General features: G+C 49.5%; 6 protein-coding genes across 6 annotated transcripts; 3 read left to right on the top strand and 3 right to left on the bottom strand.

Moving 5' to 3' along the window:
* Positions 1 to 149: 149 nt before the first annotated feature.
* Positions 150 to 3,960, top strand: N7447_005299 (putative checkpoint protein kinase (SldA); the record flags this gene model as incomplete). The annotated part of the gene is made up of 3 exons (XM_057229561.1): positions 150 to 1,139; positions 1,246 to 1,678; positions 1,733 to 3,960. The coding sequence occupies 3 exons, from the start codon at positions 150 to 152 to the stop codon at positions 3,958 to 3,960; spliced, it is 3,651 nt and encodes a 1,216-aa protein (XP_057084651.1).
* Positions 3,961 to 5,896: 1,936 nt separating this feature from the next.
* Positions 5,897 to 7,870, bottom strand: N7447_005298 (uncharacterized protein; the record flags this gene model as incomplete). Its single annotated transcript, XM_057229560.1, has 1 exon — positions 5,897 to 7,870. One exon carries the CDS (start codon positions 7,868 to 7,870, stop codon positions 5,897 to 5,899), a length of 1,974 nt encoding a protein of 657 aa, XP_057084650.1.
* A 1,706-nt stretch (positions 7,871 to 9,576) lies between these two features.
* On the bottom strand, positions 9,577 to 11,446 carry N7447_005297 (cytochrome P450; the record flags this gene model as incomplete). Its single annotated transcript, XM_057229559.1, has 6 exons — positions 9,577 to 10,013; positions 10,094 to 10,705; positions 10,765 to 10,833; positions 10,894 to 10,996; positions 11,056 to 11,163; positions 11,222 to 11,446. 6 exons carry the CDS (start codon positions 11,444 to 11,446, stop codon positions 9,577 to 9,579), a joined length of 1,554 nt encoding a protein of 517 aa, XP_057084649.1.
* Positions 11,447 to 12,209: 763 nt separating this feature from the next.
* N7447_005296 (putative pyroglutamyl peptidase type I) lies at positions 12,210 to 13,015 on the top strand (the record flags this gene model as incomplete). The annotated part of the gene is made up of 2 exons (XM_057229558.1): positions 12,210 to 12,296; positions 12,344 to 13,015. 2 exons carry the CDS (start codon positions 12,210 to 12,212, stop codon positions 13,013 to 13,015), a joined length of 759 nt encoding a protein of 252 aa, XP_057084648.1.
* Positions 13,016 to 13,476: 461 nt separating this feature from the next.
* On the top strand, positions 13,477 to 14,613 carry N7447_005295 (MOSC domain-containing protein; the record flags this gene model as incomplete). The annotated part of the gene is made up of 1 exon (XM_057229557.1): positions 13,477 to 14,613. One exon carries the CDS (start codon positions 13,477 to 13,479, stop codon positions 14,611 to 14,613), a length of 1,137 nt encoding a protein of 378 aa, XP_057084647.1.
* A 394-nt stretch (positions 14,614 to 15,007) lies between these two features.
* Positions 15,008 to 18,197, bottom strand: N7447_005294 (DNA-directed DNA polymerase POL5; the record flags this gene model as incomplete). Its single annotated transcript, XM_057229556.1, has 5 exons — positions 15,008 to 15,898; positions 15,948 to 16,247; positions 16,302 to 17,110; positions 17,180 to 17,759; positions 17,826 to 18,197. The coding sequence occupies 5 exons, from the start codon at positions 18,195 to 18,197 to the stop codon at positions 15,008 to 15,010; spliced, it is 2,952 nt and encodes a 983-aa protein (XP_057084646.1).
* Between the last annotated feature and the right edge of the window lie 1,820 nt (positions 18,198 to 20,017).

The following is a 20,017-nucleotide window of genomic DNA, read 5'->3' as shown; positions in this document are numbered from 1 at the left end:
CAACGGTCATGTGATGTTTATCGATAACCAAAGAATCTCCTTGTAGCCCCGCTAAAGTTATTACTTGCTCTTTTTTTGAACTTTTGGTCTTCGACAGAACCTGAGATCTGTGTGGTCTCATCTCATCTGTCGTTGTAACTGTCGCTAACATGGCAGCCCCCGAAGAATTGGTCGATTTCGATATCATCGAAGCACAAAAGGAAAACGTCCAATCACTGCCCGGTGGCCGATCAGCCAGAGAACTCGCCCGGATATTTTCAGCCGGCAGCAACGGTGACAAGATCCCGTCGCCATCGCCAAATGGCACCAGGACCATCAATGATGCTATACGCCAAGAATACGAGAGTGAATTGCAGTCGATAGGAGAATCGGACGACCCGCTTGATGTTTATGACCGTTATGTCAAATGGACACTGAACGCCTACCCCTCCGCACAAGCGACCGCAGAATCCGGTCTTCTTCCCTTATTGGAACGAGCGACGAAGTCATTCCTTTCATCATCACACTACAGAAACGACCCTCGATATCTACGATTATGGCTTCATTATGTTCGACTCTTCTCCGATGCCCCACGCGAAACATTTGCATTCCTTGCTCGTCATCAGATCGGTGAAAGTCTGGCTCTTTTCTATGAGGAATTTGCCGGGTGGCTAGAGGGTGCTGGGCGGTGGTCGCAGGCCGACGAGGTGTACAGGCTCGGTATGGACCGCGAGGCGCGACCGGTCGAGAGATTGGCACGGAAGTACAGCGAATTTCAATTCCGATATGATCAGCGTCCACAAGATACTGGGCCCTCCTCGCCTGCTTTGCCAGCTGTCCGTCCTGCGCTGGCCGCCAAGATGAACCCGTTCGCGCCATCAGATGCCTCTGCTGACCCACAGGCTTCACGACCCCCACCTCAGATGGGCGGTGCCGCGAAAACCAAGTCCGGAAAGCCCAAGATGGCTATCTTTTCAGACGCTGACTCTGCTGCGCCGGGCCCCGCAACTGGTGGGTCAACAAAGGGGTGGGAAAGCATTGGGTCGATTCGGGACCGCAAGAAGGAGAACGAAGTGGAGGCAAAGCCGTGGGCAGGAGAAACATTGAAGGCCGGAAAAAAAGCAGCGCCAACACAAAAGATGGCTATCTTCAGGGACGAGGTGAGTTTCCATTCCTGGTTGTCCTTTCCCTTTTCAGACCTCCACATATTTACGATCACAGGACTAATTGCTGGCATGAACCTATGGTGTTTTATTATGTATTCAGTCCAATCCAGATCTTCCTTCCAAAGAACCAATGTCACCCAGAAAGGTACCCGAGCATCATGTAAGGGAAGCGATTAACCCGCGCACCGGCCGACGCGAGCGTGTATTTGTCGACCTGGAATCAGTATACCCCGACCGCACCAACCCTGCATATGAGATGAGTTTTGAGGAGCTCAGGGCCATCAAGCGTGGTTGGATGGGCAATAATTGGCGGCAACAAAAAGAGCCCTTGCAGCAGATCGCTGGGAACGCTGGCAGTACCGAGTCCCTACTAGGAAAATCCCACTCGTCAGAGGAACTGCCGGAGCATCTAGGCCAAAATCTCACCACAGCTAATCATACCCAATCCCAATATCAAGAGGAAGGCCATGGAGACAAATCTAACAAAGCGAGCCGCACCAAGATCAAGGGGGAGACAACACAAACACAAACCGGTTAGTAGTAAAAGTCTTTCATCCTTTGGGCAGGCTAAACTCACACTTGTGCAGTCAAAATGAAGTTTGACTCCCCGTCCAATAATAAGAAGGTCCGACGAAAGAGTACTCGGGAACCGACAATGACGATGCATACTCGTGCAGCGACAGATGAAATCTATGGCATTTTCAACCAGCCATTGAAGGCAGAGACTGAAGGTGACGCAGATAGCTTCTGCGGTAGCGATTACGAAGATGACGATTGTGCTAGTACTGGAGACAGTACAGGCACGGGGCACCTCTCAGCGGCCTCGAGCGACTTTGGAGACGAAGAGACCCAAACATTCCACAAATCCTACGATGACACCGACTATGCAAACACCACACGAGCTGAGAGCGTTGATGGCGATGGCAGCGATTGGACAGAGTTCAATCCTGATCGTGATATTCCGGATATTGAAAATGCTGAACTCACCTCACATTCTGTCGTGGGTGATGGAACGGAAGGTAGTCCTACACAAGGAACACCGGAGAGGAAAGGTTTTATTCCAGAAATGCCCGAGGACTATGCTCCTCCATGGGGGACCTACCGTGACCCTGCGATCATGGCCCAAAACCGCCTTCCCTTTATGACACCTATCGTGGAGCGAACGGAATCCATTCCTTCTTTGACGGCCGCTCGAAACAGCATCTATAACGCGAAAACGCCTTCGAAGCCTCGATCACCGGCCGGCAGCTTTTTGCTTTCCAGTCCACTGGGGACAAACACGCCATACCACGGAGATCATACTCTTGCGTCTACGGCTGACGTACCGTTCAGTCCCACTGCCTTCAAGGCCCTCGCGCCCAAGCTACGGAGACGGGAAGCAATAATCAAGGATGCGCAGTGCAATCCGACTGACAAGGGCATTCGCAACACGATTCTCAATTCCTTGGAAAGGCCACTTGCGACGTACACGGGTTATCACGGTCATGTTGAGGATAGCAACTATGCTTCGGTGATCCAAAAATTCGTCAAAACTAACACCAGGCGATCAAAGAGTGGCGGAAATGAGGCATTTGACACACCTATCCTCGAGTTTCCAGGAGCGGAACGAAGCTACATTATCAGGCGTGAGCTAGGAGCCGGCGCATATGCCCCTGTCTACCTCGCGGAGAGTGTCGACAGTCTTGAATCCTACGACTCCGACTCCGACGATGGCACAAGCCCTAACGGCAAAACTTCCCAACTGAGAAAGTCAAACGCTTATGAAACTCCCCGATTCCCCTTCGAAGCAGTCAAAGTCGAAAATGGACCATCAAGTGCATGGGAGTTTTACATGATTCGCACAGCATATAGCCGCCTACGAGAATCTACGGATTATTCTCGCGCCACCGATAGCATTGTTCGCGCACACGAATTGCATGTCCACCGACGTGAAAGCTTCCTGGTGGAGGACTATCGAGGACAAGGCACCATACTTGACCTCGTCAACATCGTCCGCAATGAAACCATCAACCCCAACCATACTTCCGAAGGCGGTCTTGAGGAGGTCTTAGCAATGTTCTTCTCTGTCGAGCTATTCCGCACCGTCGAAGCACTCCACGCCAACGGCGTCCTCCACGGCGACATCAAAGCTGACAACTGCCTCGTCCGCCTAGACGACCACAATCCAAATGAACCACCCTCCAAGGCCCTCTCCCTACTCGACCTTGGCGCCGATGAAACCGCCTTGGATCCCCGCGAAAGCATCCACTATTCCACAAGCGGCTCCTACGGCTGGCGACAAAAGGGCCTAGCCTTGATTGATTTCGGCCGCAGCATCGACATGCAAGCCTTTTCGCCAGGCGTGCAATTCATGGCCGACTGGGAAACCGGTACGCACGAGTGCAACGAAATCCGCGAGATGCGCCCCTGGACCCACCATATCGATCTGTACGGTATTGCCGGCGTGATCCATGTCCTGTTATTCGGAAAATACATCGAATCCACCCCTATCAATGGCAACGACGAAAACGCATCATCCCGCACCTATCGCATCCGCGAGTCTCTGAAACGATACTGGGACCGTGAACTCTGGGCTGGTGTCTTCGATCTCTTGCTGAACCCCGGTGCCGAGCGCTGGCAGCGCATCGAGCGTGAGAACGGAGCTGATGCAGCTTTGTCGTCTGCGCCTATTCTGCCTGTCTTGCATTCCATGCGGCATGTCCGTCGCGGGATGGAGGAGTGGCTCCTTGCCAATGCTGAGAAGAAGGGTCTTGCTCTTCAGATTCGGAAGATTGAGGCTCTACTTGCTGAGCGGAAGAGGAAATTGGAGAAGTGATTTTCTTTTGGTTCGTTTCTTGTTGTGTTGAATTGCCTCACTGCAGATATCTTTATAACTTATACCCCCCATTGCTATCTCATTTTACCTGTTGCCTGTTCTTATTCCTGGTTTACTATTGTTTTTTGATGTACTTGTCCGATCTGTAGATAATATCTAATATTGAGTCGTCATTACATTAAGGCCAGCTGTTCATTGACTACCTAAGTATCCTAGGCTCCTCTTGCTCACTTCGGATTGTTGGGACTTTCACAAATAATCCATCATCTGCTTGAATGTGACCGAGTACAACAAATTAAGGGTATATGGACAGACAAAATAGAGCTTAGCTAGCTAGTATGAATGGAACCCAAGGCTGATCAAGGCTACTATAGAAGAGCATGTACAAGTCGTGACATGTGTGCAGCGAGACCGAAGAATATAGGGGGTGTATCGTCTGCCTATGGTGCCTGCAAAGTGCATTTGAGAGTGATTAAAGTACAGGTGCGAGAATAGAGGATCAGCTCAAGAACACAGGTACGAGTTACCCGACAATCGGTAACCTACAACTGGAAAAAAAAAGAGATGAAAATGGAAGATAAATAATACTTCAATTGGCGGATCAGTTTGGTCAAACAAAGCCAATGGCTGGCTCTAAAAGATCAACCCCCGCAGGAGAAAAATAGATCAGGAAAAAAAGTAGATAAAACGGCCAAACTCTCACAAGCTCCAGAGTAAGATCACAAAGATCCAGAAAAACAGGCTCTGAAAGAAAAAAGAAAAAAGACAGACATCCATACGCCAGGAGACGCAGAAGAAGCAAGGAAATGACCAGAGAGAAGGAAAAAAACACGCGATTATCCGAATGCAAACCCAATAAGGCTCGCCACAAGGGGAATCATGGAGCACGAGCTGAATCAAATCGAGAATTGAAAGCATGGGGTAAATCGTGGATCAACAATCGAGAAGTAGAATTAACCGGGGAAATCAGCTTCAAGATTGAGATCATGAAATGCGAATTAGGAAGAAAATGGGACCGCTGGCAAAAGAAAACCAAACACCTCGCTTGCGTATCAGGGATGTCGTTGGTCAACTGCAATATTCATGCGCGTTCGTTTCGTTTCAGTTCGTCTATGTATTTGCATATGTATCGTTGCACATTCGCTTTTGGGGGGTGCAGTGCCATCGATGTTGGCTGACGATAGTCAACATAAAGGCAGGGAGTCGTTTCCATGTGTGACGGGTAATTCGAAAGGCGACCATTATCAAGTCGTGTCGTATCTCCAGGATGACATGATGGGTAAGGTATGTACCATGTAGGAGGTTCAGGAGATGAACAACTGGACAAGGTCTGAGAAAAGAAGATAATAAAGAAAAATGTAAGGAGCGTGGGTCGCAAAAATAGCGAATGATTGCTGGTTGCTGACAGCAAATATGGGGTTTCGGTTGTTTTCAACTTTTTTGGTGGTTTTGGGTTATTTTGTTGGAGGTGAAAGCCCCGTTGGTAGAGAAGGAAATAAGATGAGCGAATGGATGATGAAACTGCATCAAGAAAATGCTGGTTTCACCGAGAAAGGGGTGCGAAACAGAACCACACATATGGTGGTTGTTGTTACAAGACCAACGAGCTCAATGTTCGTAGGTGGATAACCAACAGCCAGAGGCCAATGTACTGTGAGTTTCGACCAAATGAAAAGTGGAAAGACCCATCACTTTTTTTTTTTTGTCGTTGGGTTCAGTATTGCGATTTTGAGGGTTGAGCGTGAAAAAGGTCTCAAACGTATCGTTACAGTCGTGGATGGTGTTGCTGTCGTAAAAAGGCTGGAAATGCAAGGGCCGTAGCAGGGCCCTGTCGGTATCTCGTTCAAATCATTATGCAAAGGGGATAAAATCTCGCAAAGAAATCGACGCCACGATGAAACGGATACTTGGAAATTCGACAGCAAAAAAACGCAACCTAGTTGCGTGTAAAGGGCATATTCAAGATTTGCCGGCGGATGCGCTCGGCATCAGAAAGGCCATCCTCCGAGGCATTGTATGGCAAAGGATCCGGGGCTTTATCATGTACTTGAGCCGGAGAAACCTGCATGGGAGAAGTGCTGTCATCAAGTCTGGTGTGAGAAGGGCCACCGCTCAAGAACGGATCAGACAGCGCAGGTGTTTGTCTAGTGAGCCGCTTCGGAGCCTCGCGACGCTTGAATCCTCCTTCGATCCGGAAGGGTGAGCCAAGGCGTTTGATGTTTTCGCCAAGGTCCAATAATGGGTTCATGGGCGGCTTCAGAATAGGTGTGGTCTCCTCGGGCTCAATGGGGCCTGAGTTGAGGGACGAGGGCGGTGAGAAAAGCTGGTCCATGTCTCTAGGATTGACAGCGCTAGTGGTGGCTCCACGATTGCGAACGCGGACCCGACCATGGCCCATGTCTTGGAACTTGTTATCACGAACATAATCCTCCAAGCGACGTTCAACTTCTTGATCCGAGGGATTCTTCTGCTCCCTAGATACGCTCGCAAATACATCGTCGGTGTCGGGCAAGGACTGGTCCAAGTATGTGTTGCGTCGGGCACGATAACCCGGAACATGAACGGTCCCACGTCGGGCATTGGGATCATGGACATGGCGGTTTGATCCACCGGGGCCCCAAGTGCTGTACACGAACGGAGATCCCAGGCGAGGTATGTTAGGGGCAGATCCGGTACGGAGATGCTGGCTAGGAGTCTTGGCCACTGGTGGCTCGACATGAGTAGGTACAGGGTTGTTAAACCAGTCCGTAGTCAAGGGCAAGTCTTGTGTAACCTGAGAAAGTGGAGTCGGCTCGGAGGCGACAAGAGAAATTCCGAGGTCACGAGTAGTGTAGGCCGAGTTATCAGCAAAGTCTTTAACGCGGGTATCCGTAGGAGGGCCAAACATCTCCGTGACAGGCTCGGGAGTGCGAGACTGCATTATGCGCTGATAATGAGGAGAGATGGAGAATTTGCGACGACATAGCATCTTGAGGCGTCGTCGAGTCTTGGAGTCAGACTTGGGCCAGCCTGGTTGCAACTGCTCGTCCGCAGCCTTTGGTGTAGAAAATCCAATAGAGTCAACAGACTTCATCGAAACAGATTCAACGATGCGACTGCTCTTTTGCCCCCATGTCTTCTTGGCGCGTCGCGCAACACGCGAGGTGACTCCCAGAGGAGGAATACTACCAGGGGTCATCTTGAACGGAGTCATAGTAGGGTCCTGAAGGTAAATTTGATAGGTGTTCCATAAGTGGGTATCCATCTCGCGAGTCCAGGACTTCTTGGACGCTTTGACATTCACCGACTGTTTCTGAGGTCGCGAAGGCGACTCAACCTCAGGTTCTTTGGACATCTCCAAAGGGAAGTATGAGTCAAACAAATCGCTCTCGACACTAGTGAAACTTCCTACAGATGGTCGTGACGCGAACGTTTCAATGGATTCAACTGAAGAATTGGACAAAGTCGAGCAGGCCGAGTCTGGGCGCTTGATGTCATTTGGGCCAGGTGTCTGGTCCCACGATGGCCACGTACTTTCCTTGTCGCAGGAGTCGAAAGGCGTGCCACGGATCTGCGCAGGCGGCGTCTTAAAATCCCTTCGCGTGCGAGGAGGCGCAAGATATCCCTCATCTTTGGCGAAATCACGAAATAAAGGCGCCTCGAGGTCGGTGGTCGGTTGGGGGGGCACTTCAATTGAAGGTAGGGGAACATCGGAGCCGTGGAATTGAAACATATCCATGTCCATGCGAGCACAGACATTGGTACCGGCGCGAGCCCGAACTCTGGGCAGACGGCAGCTGGAGATTGAATGGCGAGGTGGAGGAGGCACACTCATAGTGGTGCTAGGGCGCTCGGGAGTCTTGGGTTCATTGTCGTCGAGGGAGAAGGTAAAGTTCTTCGGCAGAGTACGCGAAAGTTGACGTTGAGCCATTCTGCCGATCTTACGGTCTTACGAGCCGCAGAATGTTGGTCAATGCGACTTCTGGGAAGAGGACGTGTCGAGGTTGAGAGTAGGTGAGTACGGCGCGACTTCGAGTCGAAGCGCGCAGCGTCGCGTCAATATCGTGAATCGTGAAGGGGCAAGATAAAGGAAAATGCAACGAGAGCAGAGGAACGTGAAAGAATAAAAAAAAACCGAGGTCTCGGTGTGCGTGATGTGCTTCCTAAGGAATGCGGCAACTTGAAATCGGGGATCACCAGATCACATCTGCGGCTCCATCCCGTCCGAGTAGTAGGGAATGAAGGATTTCGTCATTACCCGAAAAAAAAAACACAAAAGAAAAAGAAAGTCTCCTCAAACGGAGACGGGTGCGAGCAAATATCTCGCGATAATGGGTAGTAAGTGTTGGTAGAGAGAAAGACGAAGAGGAAGATGGGGGAGGATTGGGCGTAGGGTGAGGCGTGCGGGAGTGGGGGGTACTTGGTACCTGTGCTCCCTGTGGTGAACTGCCTACTGGACTTGGTACCTAGTACTTACTTCAACGGCCCACTGCGAAAATCTTATGCGTTGTCGACTAAAAACTTTGCTATAGGAACTTTTCTTCAGGTCTTTCTTTACAAAATGATGTTTAGATTTTCTCGAGTCTTTCCTATAGTGTATGGTGGACACAGGCCTTGCTTGATGCATGCACTGTCGACAAATAAATTGGGGCTTTGGAGGGAAGTTTGGGAGGTAGGGACACCCTGGGCAAATCATTACTTTTTTGCTCTAGGGCTGGAAGGTATAACGTAGGCTGTAAGCAGTACGGAGTACTCGGTACAGAGTAAGTACTCTATACATAGGCTTCATAAATGAGGGGGCTGGTGGGATCAGGTACCATGTACGGAGTACTCCGTATGGCAGATCGGTGCTCCATCTTCGAGACATTGTCTCCAGCCGTTCACTCTATAGCTGCAAGGGCTCGTACAGAACAGAACAGTCAGGCTGCGTGTAGAAGTGCAGCTGATAGTCTGCACCAATATTCTTCAGCTCATTTTTCCTTTTTTTTTTTTAACCAATTATAGAGTGGCTTGGGTCTGGAAAAGCAAAAGCTCTTTTTCATGAATTGGTTTGTTACGTTCAAAGGAAAAAAAGGTACGGGTACCTGGGTACCGTCGATCGGTCACTATTTCTCATTGTGCGGTCTGGGGCCCTGGAGCCCAAAGACCCATTATAACCCCATTGGGGGTGTTGGAGCTTCACGTTGACGCGCGACGCGTCCAACACACGTGTTGGAAGTTACCGTATAATTACTGTATAATTACCAATCACGTGCCCAGAAATCTCGATCTCGATTGTGTGACTTACATATGCACCGAGCATTGAAATAGTGCACATGTTAAATTCTCCGAGAAATTCTTAGATTTAGTCTTGGGAGATCTCATCTCGCTTACAATGGATAGCCACAGTATACCCGCAGAACTGTGGGCCAGATGCCAATCAACTCCACTCTTAAAGTCTTCCACTAAGTACTCTTAAGACTTGGACTCGACCTTTTTCCAAACTCGATAATATTCAAATGGGGTACTCGGAATCCAGCTTGGCTCACAGCTTATAAATAACATCATTTCCATGATCAAATCATAATTAAAACACCAACCCTAACAATTCCAATATATATAGAACCAAAAGTGGGGGAATGTCCCTAGAGTCATCCACTACTCTCCTAGGAAAGCTAGGTCAACCTCAGACTCCCGCGACCGGAACAGAAGCTGAACCCTTGGGTCGGTGATAGACTCGAACCCATTTTCAATGTTCGGAGGTCGACCGCCGCTCTCCAGTTTCCAATCGTACTTCAGGAGCAAATGAAGGAGCAGAATCTTGATTTCATTGGCAGCGAAGAATCGGCCAGGGCAGGCGTGGAGGCCATGGCCGAACACGAAGTGCTCGGGTGATGTCGTGACAAACTGATACTTGTGTTCGTTGCCGGGCTGCTGGCGTTTGTTGTAAAACCGGTAACCATCATAGGTGGCAGCATTAGGGTAGATACTGTCATCCTCCAGTGTTTTTGTAGAAACAAAGATGTTGGCGCCCTTAGGGATCACAGTTCCATCGGAGAGCACAGTTTTCTCAAGGGCGAGGCGGCTCATAGAGCCTGTGGAGTGTCAGCGAGTCATTCTTCCAAGCGAAACAAGTTTTGAACGGATAAACATCGCCAGACCGTGGATAACTTACTGAATGAGAGTGGGTGAGTACGCTGTGATTCTTTCATCACACTGTCCATCAACTTCAGCTTAAGCAAACTAGTCTTCTTTAGAGTTCCATCCTCGGCAGCAACCGCACGAATCTCATCACGCAATGGCTGGATGTACTCTGGGTACGCCGCGAGGTCATATATGACGTTAGTTAGCAAGTTTGACGTGGTATGAATGGCCGCCAGCGCCAATCCAACCTGGGCAATAGACTGGTCAAAGGTAAAGTTATTCCGGGCTTCAGCGGTCTCGCGATACCAGTCCATAGCGTCAGGTCCACGGGGTGGATCCTCTGCAGGGAGCTTGCCCGCGCGAATCAACGCCCGCCTGTCGAGCTCGCGGCCAATGATGGAGCGAGCTATTTTCAAGTGATGGCGTAGCTTTTGGGTAGAGGGCAAGAACCAGTGTACGATCGGGCGGATGGCGGATGGCCATCCTCGTAGTTCACGCATAGCCATAAACGAATCTATGGCATAATTCACGGAAACATTAATCCACTCATCATCGTTGGAGATGGTCTCTCCAACAAATATCAAGGAGGAGATGCGGGCTACCATGTGCGGGATATTGTAGGCGAGGTGGAAGGGCTTCCATTCTGTCAAAAGAGACAACATCAGTGAGAGGGTTCAGTGCGAATGGGGTGCTTCAGCATACCATCGGTGGCGGGCAAGCCTTTCTTTAATGTCGCACCAGACTCCTTTGAGAGCCGAAGTGAGATGGACCCTGTTTAATTGGGAAAGATGAGTCAATTATGTCCGTCGGGTGAGGTATATAAAGACATACCGAGCGCCTGGGTCAAACTAGTCCGCGCGACCTCAACGGTCACTTTTGAAGCCGTGCCATTATGAAATGGTTCAAACCCAGAAATGCGATCGCTAAAAAAGGTCTATGGGCAAGTTAGCCATAGTCACAGCTTATTCCGGGTTCATAGCTTGCTTTTTTGACAGAGTCTTTAAAACTCAGATTTGGATTGTTCTTGATTTCATCGACGAACTTGGGGTGCAATATAACAACCGGGCTTGTGGCTCCGATGATCTGAAAGACATTGACTCCCTGCGAAAGCCTGTTAGCATCTTTGAGGAGAATGCTACAGTCTATTATCCGGACTAACCTTTGCAAAGCCTTCAGCAATTAATTGACGACATGACCGAGTGAAGAGTAGCCGGGCCTTTTTGTTGGTAAGGTCCCACCCGGTCTTTCCCACCAACGGAATGTGTCTATAGGGAATCTCATCTGCTATATCTGCCCAGACACTTGTTATGAGCACCGCCACTAGGGCGATGCACATACCCTGTACGACATAGGAACTGTTGATCAGTTCGGTGATTATTGCCATAGTCAAGGTCAAGACTTAAAAAAGTGGGGGGGGACAGTAGAAACGACACCCCAGTTTTCTACAGAACTGATATTCTCCGAGGGACTTTTCTCATTTATAAAGTCTTGGGTTGCGAGTCAGGGAGACTCCATTTTTCCCCCCTCACGGACCTCGCACTAGATATTCAAACCAGGGGGGGGGGGGGTCCACGGAAAATATCAAATGCTACATATCAAGTTGAGCTAGATCAAACGAAAGCCAAGCATTGAAAAGCCACAGGTCCAATAAGGTCTAAGCTAACCAACCCCTTTCACTGGATCGACAACGCTCTAATAAATAATGTTCTTAGATTAGTTATTATGTATATAGCTAACCTCACTGGTCCAAAAGTGGGCGAAATGCGAGAACGAGGCCCAGATTAAGCGAGCTTTACCCAAACAGGCAATTCTTGAATTAGTTTCTATTCCGTCTGGGATCCACTTGCATATGTCTTGCAAGCTATAAGCCAGTGATAATAGAGGTCTATACAAGACTGTTGAACGGTAGAATGGGGAACTCTGTACTCCGTGGTACAATAAAAAGATTCTCCGTAACCAAAGAGTGTAGGGAACATGTAACAAAGTAATATATAACAAGCTAAGCTAGCAAGATATGCACCCTGCATAACGTCTAACTGGTTACATAACTCAACAGAAATAGGCGACGCCTATTTCCGCCAAGACCCTTCGTTTCCCATTTCCCCGATAAATTCCCCGCTTCAAATCTCAACTTCAAACCCGTCAAAATGGGGGACTACGGTACTGCTCCATATATACTCCCCACTGTCGACCCCTCGCTTAAAGAGATATCTGTTCTAATAACCGGCTTTGGGGTAAGTGATCTACATTAGTACCTGACCCAAACTAACAGTGTAACCAGCCCTTCAAGACAAACCTTGTGAATGCCTCTTATCTAATCGCCTCCTCTCTTCCATCGTCTTTTCTTTTCCCAGATGACTCGGATTCACGAGTCTCACTCCATGTGCATCCCACTCCAATCCCAGTGGCATATGCCACTGTTCGAGAGGCTCTTCCATTAATTCTGGAGAAGTTTGTTGCCTCTCATGGTCGCAGACCTGATCTCATTATTCATATCGGCATCGCTGCTCCGCGGCAATATTACTCCGTCGAAACTTTAGCTCACCGAGATAACTATAATATCACCGATGTCAATGGTCGCCCCGGCTATGTGGATGGCGAGAAGCGATGGAAAGAATTAGGTCTGCCGCCCATTCTGACCCCAGGTCGTGCTACAGACGATCCCTCCTCTGCTTCGCCTTACCAACCCGAGGACCAGTTCCTGGAGACGTGGCGCTCTTTTGCTCCCAAATCGGATCTCCGGATCTCCAAGGACGCAGGTCACTATCTGTGTGACTTTATTTTCTATACCAGCATGTCTTTGGCCCACTTACAAGGGCAGGACCGCAATGTTCTGTTCCTCCATGTCCCTGGGGGGTCTGAGGATGCGGATATTGAGCAAGGCCGGGTTGTCACACTCGCCCTAATTAAGGCAATGGTCACATGTTGGCTTGGTAAGAAGCATTCGGCATAAACAGATTGCAATATCGCCGTCGGCTTTGTCTTTGACATCTGCCCCTTCGGTGGTCTACCTAGGTACATGTTGGTTTTTTTTTTCATATCGGGTACTCGGCTTCAGCAGTTGCTTTTCCTGGACTTATATGCATTTTCGGTTCCTTTCTCTCTCATTTATTGCATATCTATACATGCATGGTGTTTTCATGTGGCATTTTCCAGATACCATATGTCTAATTCATACTTTCGGGTTCCTTTATTATTGGATCTAAAGCAGCTACTAAATGTAGAATAATAGGAATGTACAGCATATCAACAGACCACTATAATGATGAACTAGAAGCACCACGTCTCCCTGACCTGAGCACTTCCACATAGGCCCTCGCAACGAAAGGCGGCACTCCTTGGCAAAACCAACCTGTTACATCAGGTATAACCTTAACATCTTCCCAAACAGCAAACATACTTCAGGCGCACAACATGGCGTCAGCAATAATCTTAGCCCTCATACTCCTAATTCCAATCATCCTGATTCCCCGTCTCGCAGGATGGCCCAAATCAATTCAATACCCAACCAAACTTCTCCGATCATGGCGTCAGCGCCCCAAACAATGCAGCGAGATCATCTCGTTGCGCATGTATCCCATAAAATCATGCCGAGGCCTAGAAGTCCAATCGACAGTCCTAAAACAGCACGGTCTCGACCTTGACCGCCGCTGGATGCTCATCGACGCATCCTCAAATACCTTCCTAACCATCCGCCAAATCCCGGATATGACCCGCATCCGCACCGCTCTAAGTGCCGACGGCGACGATTTGATCGTGAGTATCCCAAAACCAGGAACCAATGAGTCCAGTCAGGACAAATTCGAACATCAAGTGCAAGACCAAGACCAAGATCAAGAGCATCAATTCCACACAATCCGTATCCCTTCCCATCCATCCCCGCAATGGCTAGCGGAAAATACAAATCCGGGCCCCGTCCAGATCTGGGACACGCATACAGATGGGTACAGGTACAGCGATGAAATCAACGCCCCCTTCTCCGCTTTCCTGCGCCGCGACGTCGCCCTCGTCTACAAGGGCCCGACCCCGCGCGTGCTAAAGGGTAACGGCGCGCCCAGCCATCTGGGCCGCGTCCAGACGACCGGTTTTCCGGATGTGCACCCGGTGCTGATTGCGTCGGAGGCTTCGCTGGCAGAACTCAATGCTCGTCTGGGAAAGGCGGGCGTTGACCCGATTACTGTCGAGCGGTTCCGTCCGAATATCGTTGTTCGCGGCGGAGCACCGTGGAGTGAGGATTCGTGGAAGTTGGTTCGCATTAACGGTCAGAAGTGTGGTGATGGCGAGGCTGTTATTCGGCCTTCGCTTGATCTGGATATTGTGGCTCGCTGTGCGCGCTGCCAGGTGCCTAATGTTGATCCGGATACGGCGCTCAAACATAAGAAACAGCCGTGGGACACGCTTGTTTCGTACCGTAGGGTTGATGAGGGGATTAAATATAAGCCTTGTTTTGGGATGTTGAGTGCGCCGCGTAATGAGGGGACTATTGAGGTTGGAATGGAGTTGGAGGTTTTGGAGGAGACGACTGAGCATCGATATATGACTGGCTTCTAGAGAGGTTTATGTGATTCGTTGTGATTTGAGGGGGCTGTATATACACAGAATGGGAGTGGGCTCAAAATTGGAATGGCAAACATGAAATATTCTCTAATTGTTCACTCTTCTTGGTATATATTTTGGAATATTCATGGATACATATTCCAAGCTTTATGGTGGATCTCCTTTTATAAGGCTAGATACTACTTTCGAAGTCGATGTTTAGTTGATATATATATATATATATGTGACGATATATCGTGATATAAAAAAGTCGGGAATGGGAATACTAAATAGAACGTAGTAGTGATTTCACAGTGAGGAACCGTTATGAACATGATAATGACATTGACATTGAAAACTAGCGACAGATCATACTCGCGAGCTCTATGCAATTGGAAGAAACATAACCTCACTTCAACTGCTTGCTCGCAGAAACACACCAGTTGTTCCATTCCGAAAAGAACGAGGGTTGCACATGACACTTAGTGCTCATGAGCTGGTCCTTGCGAGTAGCAGCGTAGACATCCACAACACCCGCAATAGCATCCTTATCATGCGCAACAAGCACCTTAGTAACAAGCAAACTAGCCTGGCTGCAAGCAGTCGCATGGCCCATCGGTCCACTGTGGCTAGCCTCCTTGTGAACAGATCGGAGCAGCTCCCAGAGCGCCTCTACCTGTGCATCGTCCTCGATATTCGGGAGCGAATTACCCTTGCACACCTTGGTGTACTCGCGCAGCACTCCATTGGCCTTGGTGGCGATCTGCTTCACGCTGGTCCGGCGAGATAGTCGGAGCAATGGCAGGAGGATATCTAGCGCGAGCGGGCGGGTGTGGCTCTTCTTCACGAAAATCTCTAGCAGGTCCAGGACGCGGTTCTTGAAGTTCACCATGTTGTCGCGTGCATCTTTCTTGTCTTTGCGATGGGAGGTTTCTTGGCGACGCGCGCGGAATACTTGCACTAGTTTGTCGTCTAGCTCGTCCATCTCATCATCGTTCATGTCGGAGTCGGACTCGCCTTCGTCTGCGCCATGTGCGCCGAGAGCTGCGGCGAGTTTGGCTTCGAAGGCGGCGACTTCCTTTGCATCTTCTTCGTTGTCTTCTTCTTCCTCCTCTTCCTCCTCGTCGTCATCTGAGGTGGAGCCGGAGCCACCGGCTTCGACGACCTCGACATCGCTGTCGAGCTCATCCTCGTCGATATCCATCATCTCGGCATCGTCGTCTTCTTCTTCCTCGCCTTCATCATCTTGCGCTTCGAACATCTCTTGCTGTCCAGCGAGACTCTCCTTGGCCTCCAGAATCTGGGTCTAGTTAGAAAATGCATGTCTGACAAAACTCAAAGTTACATACCGAGGTCAAAGATTCCAATCCGTTTTCGGTGATCTGGTCAGCAAATGCGCTAAACACCTGCTCACTCATACGACGGAACAGCTGCGATTGCTTGGATGCGAAACTGAGAAGGATCTCAACCAACGCATCCGAGGCATCGCCGGCGTCTTCCGTTTTAGTTTCCTTGTCGCCCAGGAACTTGGTGTAACAGAACTCCAGCTCATCGAGCATGGATACCGCGTCTGCGTCTCCGTTGTACACCTGCATGATAGTCATAGAGTAAAGCAGCTTGAAAGCGGCCATGCCCTTGTCTTTCTTCTCCTATATGGTAGTCAGTACAAGCAGCTACGAGACCGATGAGGGGGAAAACCATACCCTGCTGGATAACTTCTTCAGAGATTTGAAAGCAGCCTTCACAGATTCCGACAGCTTCTCATCGATAGCGATGATGAACTTGCCGAATTCGCCAGATTTGGCTGCATCGCGAATCTGCTTCACCACAGCATACGGGAGTGTAGCGGCGAACTTTTGGTTAGAAATAAGGCTGTTCAAGCAGGAGTTGATTCGATTGCGCAAGAGTTCTTGTGTCGCCGATGAGAGAGCAGGCTCGGGGGCAGTGGAGCTCTTGCCGGCATCCATGAAGTACGCGAAGCGCACGAAAATGAACAGAATCTTCTCAAGGCTTGCTTGGAGGTCTTCGGTATCATCTTCGGTGGCAGAAGCCTTGGAGCGCACAATAGTCAAAAGGAGACCAGCAACAAATTGACGGTTGGATGCGGCAGTTTTCTCGTCGGTCGTGCCGGGATTTTGAATGAGTTGTTCGAAGAATGGGACAATCTCTTCCAATGCTTCGTGGTTGGCTTCGGCAACAATCTTCTCAACAGTCTTGGTTTTTGTAGCCTGGTCGAAGTTCAACGTGCCGCTAGTTCCCATCAATCCACGAACGGCCGCAGCTGCGAATTCAGGCTCCTTGGATACACGGGCCTGGATTGCCTTCGCCGTCTTAACGGCCATTCGGTGCAAGTACCGGTCCTCCACAGCGAGCTGGTTCGTCAAGCATCGCATAAGATTTTTGGTAAAAGTCTGAGGGGCCTGCTTCGACCCGCCGTCGTTGAGAATTCTGTTGAAAAGAAGGAAGCCCCAGTATTTGCGCTCATCCGAGGACGCAGCAGCAAACAAACCGTCTGTAGTGAGTTTTTTTTGTCAGTTCTTATGTGTCTCATGTATCATTCCAGCGCTGGATAGGTACTCACTGTCAACAACCTCAGTCCAAAAATCAACAAAGGTCATACGGGACTTATTCGACTTGTCCTTCACCTCAAGACTGGTCCGAGAGATAACCGCATCCCAGGCGAAGTGGAGCTTGTTGTTCCAGACGCCAGAGGACTTTGCAGTGCTCACCTTAGTCTCACCGTCGCTGGCCGCAGCACCCGATTCCTTCATGATCTTCGACAAGCTGTTGCGCTCCTTCGTATCCAGGGGATCGTCATGCTTCCAGATTTTGCTCGGGAAGGTGGCTTCGGGGAACATATCCTTCGCCGCCAGCCAGATAGCAACACCCTCAGGCGACCGGGCGAGGTCGCGCACGCACAGCTGTTCCAGCGCAGACTGGAGGTACTTGGGTTCCATCTTGCGTGCAGCCAGGTCATAGACACACTGGTAGATAATCCACCCACACTCTTCGCGGATCCATGGTTTTTTCTGTGCGAGCTCGAAGACAAGATCGACGACCTGGGTCCATTGCTCGAAGGGCACGGTGGGCTGGAACAGAACGGAGGATTTGATGATCGCTTCGGCGCCGAAAAGACGACCGAAAAGGTGGTCGCGTTGTTCCTATATAAAACGAAGAGATATCCTCATTAGCGCATGCGACGTTTCAAATCATGTTTGGCCACCAACCTGTCCCGACTCGCTGCCAGAGGAACTCGACTGAGACTCCCAGAGGTTCAGTGCATCCGAGAAGCTGAAGCGTGATGTCTCTCTCGGAGATGAGAAGACCTGGCTCAGAATCTCGGTCAAGGCAATTGAGAATCCGATTCGAGCAGCTTTGCGGCTACTGCAGAGACCGCGGAAGAGTCTCGATAGCACCTTCTTGATCTGTTCATCTGCAGGGTTCTGGTCTGGAGTGAATTGCGACACTAAGGCCTGGGCAGCCTTGAGTCGGATCTCATCTTTTTCGCTAGCGAGATCCTCGTAGAGTTCCACCAGCTTCACGTCGACATTGTGAGGTTCGCGGCGGCGCTTCTTTGAACCGGCGAAGGGGGGGCCCATTGCTGAGTCTGGGGGGGTTGGGGGTTGCGGATAGGTGTGAGGTGCAATTAACGATCGAATTCTCCGCTCTCAGGCCTTGACAATGAAGATCTGCAAACCAAAAGCACGTTCAACACTCCTTGCGGCCGTTGAAGTTGCTCAGAAAAATTCATGCTTTAGCCTATTTGGGACTAGTCTAGACCGATAAGCCGATAAGAATTTTGATGCTCCATGAGACCGGGGTTGAACGGGTAAACCTTTCAAGATAGATATTTCTAAAGTGTTCAAGAGGATATTTGGAACCTATAGTGTATTGATCATGGTAGGAAATCAAAGATATGGTGCAAACTTATATTGAACCTTTCTAGGCATATATATATGTATATATATTGTAGCATGCCTAGTAGCTAGGCATATCGTTCACAGCAAGACTTCAAGATATCCAGCAAAACTAATCCTCCTCTACTCACAGAATTCTAGAGGATGGTTCAAAACTACCAAGTCAAATTCTACCCACCAAACCTAGGATCCAAGCCAATAAAAAAAAATCCAGCCCCCAAAGCCACAAGACAGACTGTCTCCGAGTACGGAATATACGGAGTACTCCGTACCTCAAACAGAGCCCCCTGGAAGCTGTAGCAAAGATACCTCAAAAACCACGCAACAGATCGGGTATGGCATCATGCAATCGGCGTTTCAATAGACGAAAGAATGTAGTGTATTCGAAGCTGTCAGAGAAACCGGGGTCGAAAAGAAGTCCGGACTGATTCAGGGGTAATGACGAATCCTAAAAACGAGATCACCCAAGGTTAAGCCGCGGACCATCAACCTCAAACCACCAGTCCAGACGCAGGAATATCCTGTTGTCAAAGGCAACCGGGAAACCAGCTTCCATTTATATAATCGCTTAACACCGAAGAAATCCGATAATTGCGCGGGATCCGAGCTTCAGGATCCGGGCTCCGCTTGTGTTGTTTTTTTTGGCGGATGCACCGACCCGCCCGGGGCTGATCTGTATACGAGTATACCAGACAAAGCGACTTTCTTGGTCGGTCGATAGAGAAAGCAGAAATCATGCATCGAACTATCAATTTGGCTAGGGCGAGGCCATTTGACTGATGGAATCACATATTATGGAGATGGAAGAAAATTACCTCTGTGTCGAATTGATGTGTTGGAACGGATGGGTTATCATCTGCCGTGGATCTGCATGGTTTAAGTAGTTTTTAGTTTTGGGTAGTCGTCGTGCTGGTAACATGTGGGAATGGATTTCGTGGGAATTGCGCAGGTGGTTTTGATGTAGGCGGACGGGTCTCGGAGTGATAATGTATGGAGTCCGGCGTCTTGGTGGGCCTGGGAGTCCTGGCAACCGTTGTGATAGATGTAGAGTCGGGTGTCAGATTTTGTGATTTCAGGGGCTTCGTAGGTTGCCTGATTATGCAACTTTCACCGTATTATATGGCTTTGTGTGACTTGGGAAGTTGTACAGAGGTTCGGAGTGGAATTTGTCTGAGCACTGGGGTTGGGGAATGCACACGGTGTTTAAGTAAAGACGGGGGTGGCTACAAGTTTAGCTCACGGTGATCTCGATACGGGGTTAAAAAAAGGAATATACTATATTGACCAAGAGACTCTATTCTGTGCTACAAAGAACGTCTAGATTGGTAGAATACGGTGGTGGAATATACTAGTCCAGTGGCGTCCAAGTATGACCCGCGAGCTATCACGCTGGGCGGGGGCATCTGACAGAGACATGGTCCATAATCGGAGCTGTGTGATATGGGGAGTCACCAGCTTCCGAAAAAGGAGTAGGGGCGTCACTAAGAAGTGATAGCACGATT

The sequence above is a fragment of the Penicillium robsamsonii genome, assembly GCF_028829455.1.
Source record: "Penicillium robsamsonii strain IBT 29466 chromosome Unknown utg000003l_segment0_segment0, whole genome shotgun sequence".
In the NCBI taxonomy this organism is placed as follows: Eukaryota; Fungi; Ascomycota; class Eurotiomycetes; order Eurotiales; family Aspergillaceae; genus Penicillium; species Penicillium robsamsonii.
Note: the sequence above shows the minus strand (reverse complement) of the source record. Positions and strands in the feature narration are given on the sequence as shown.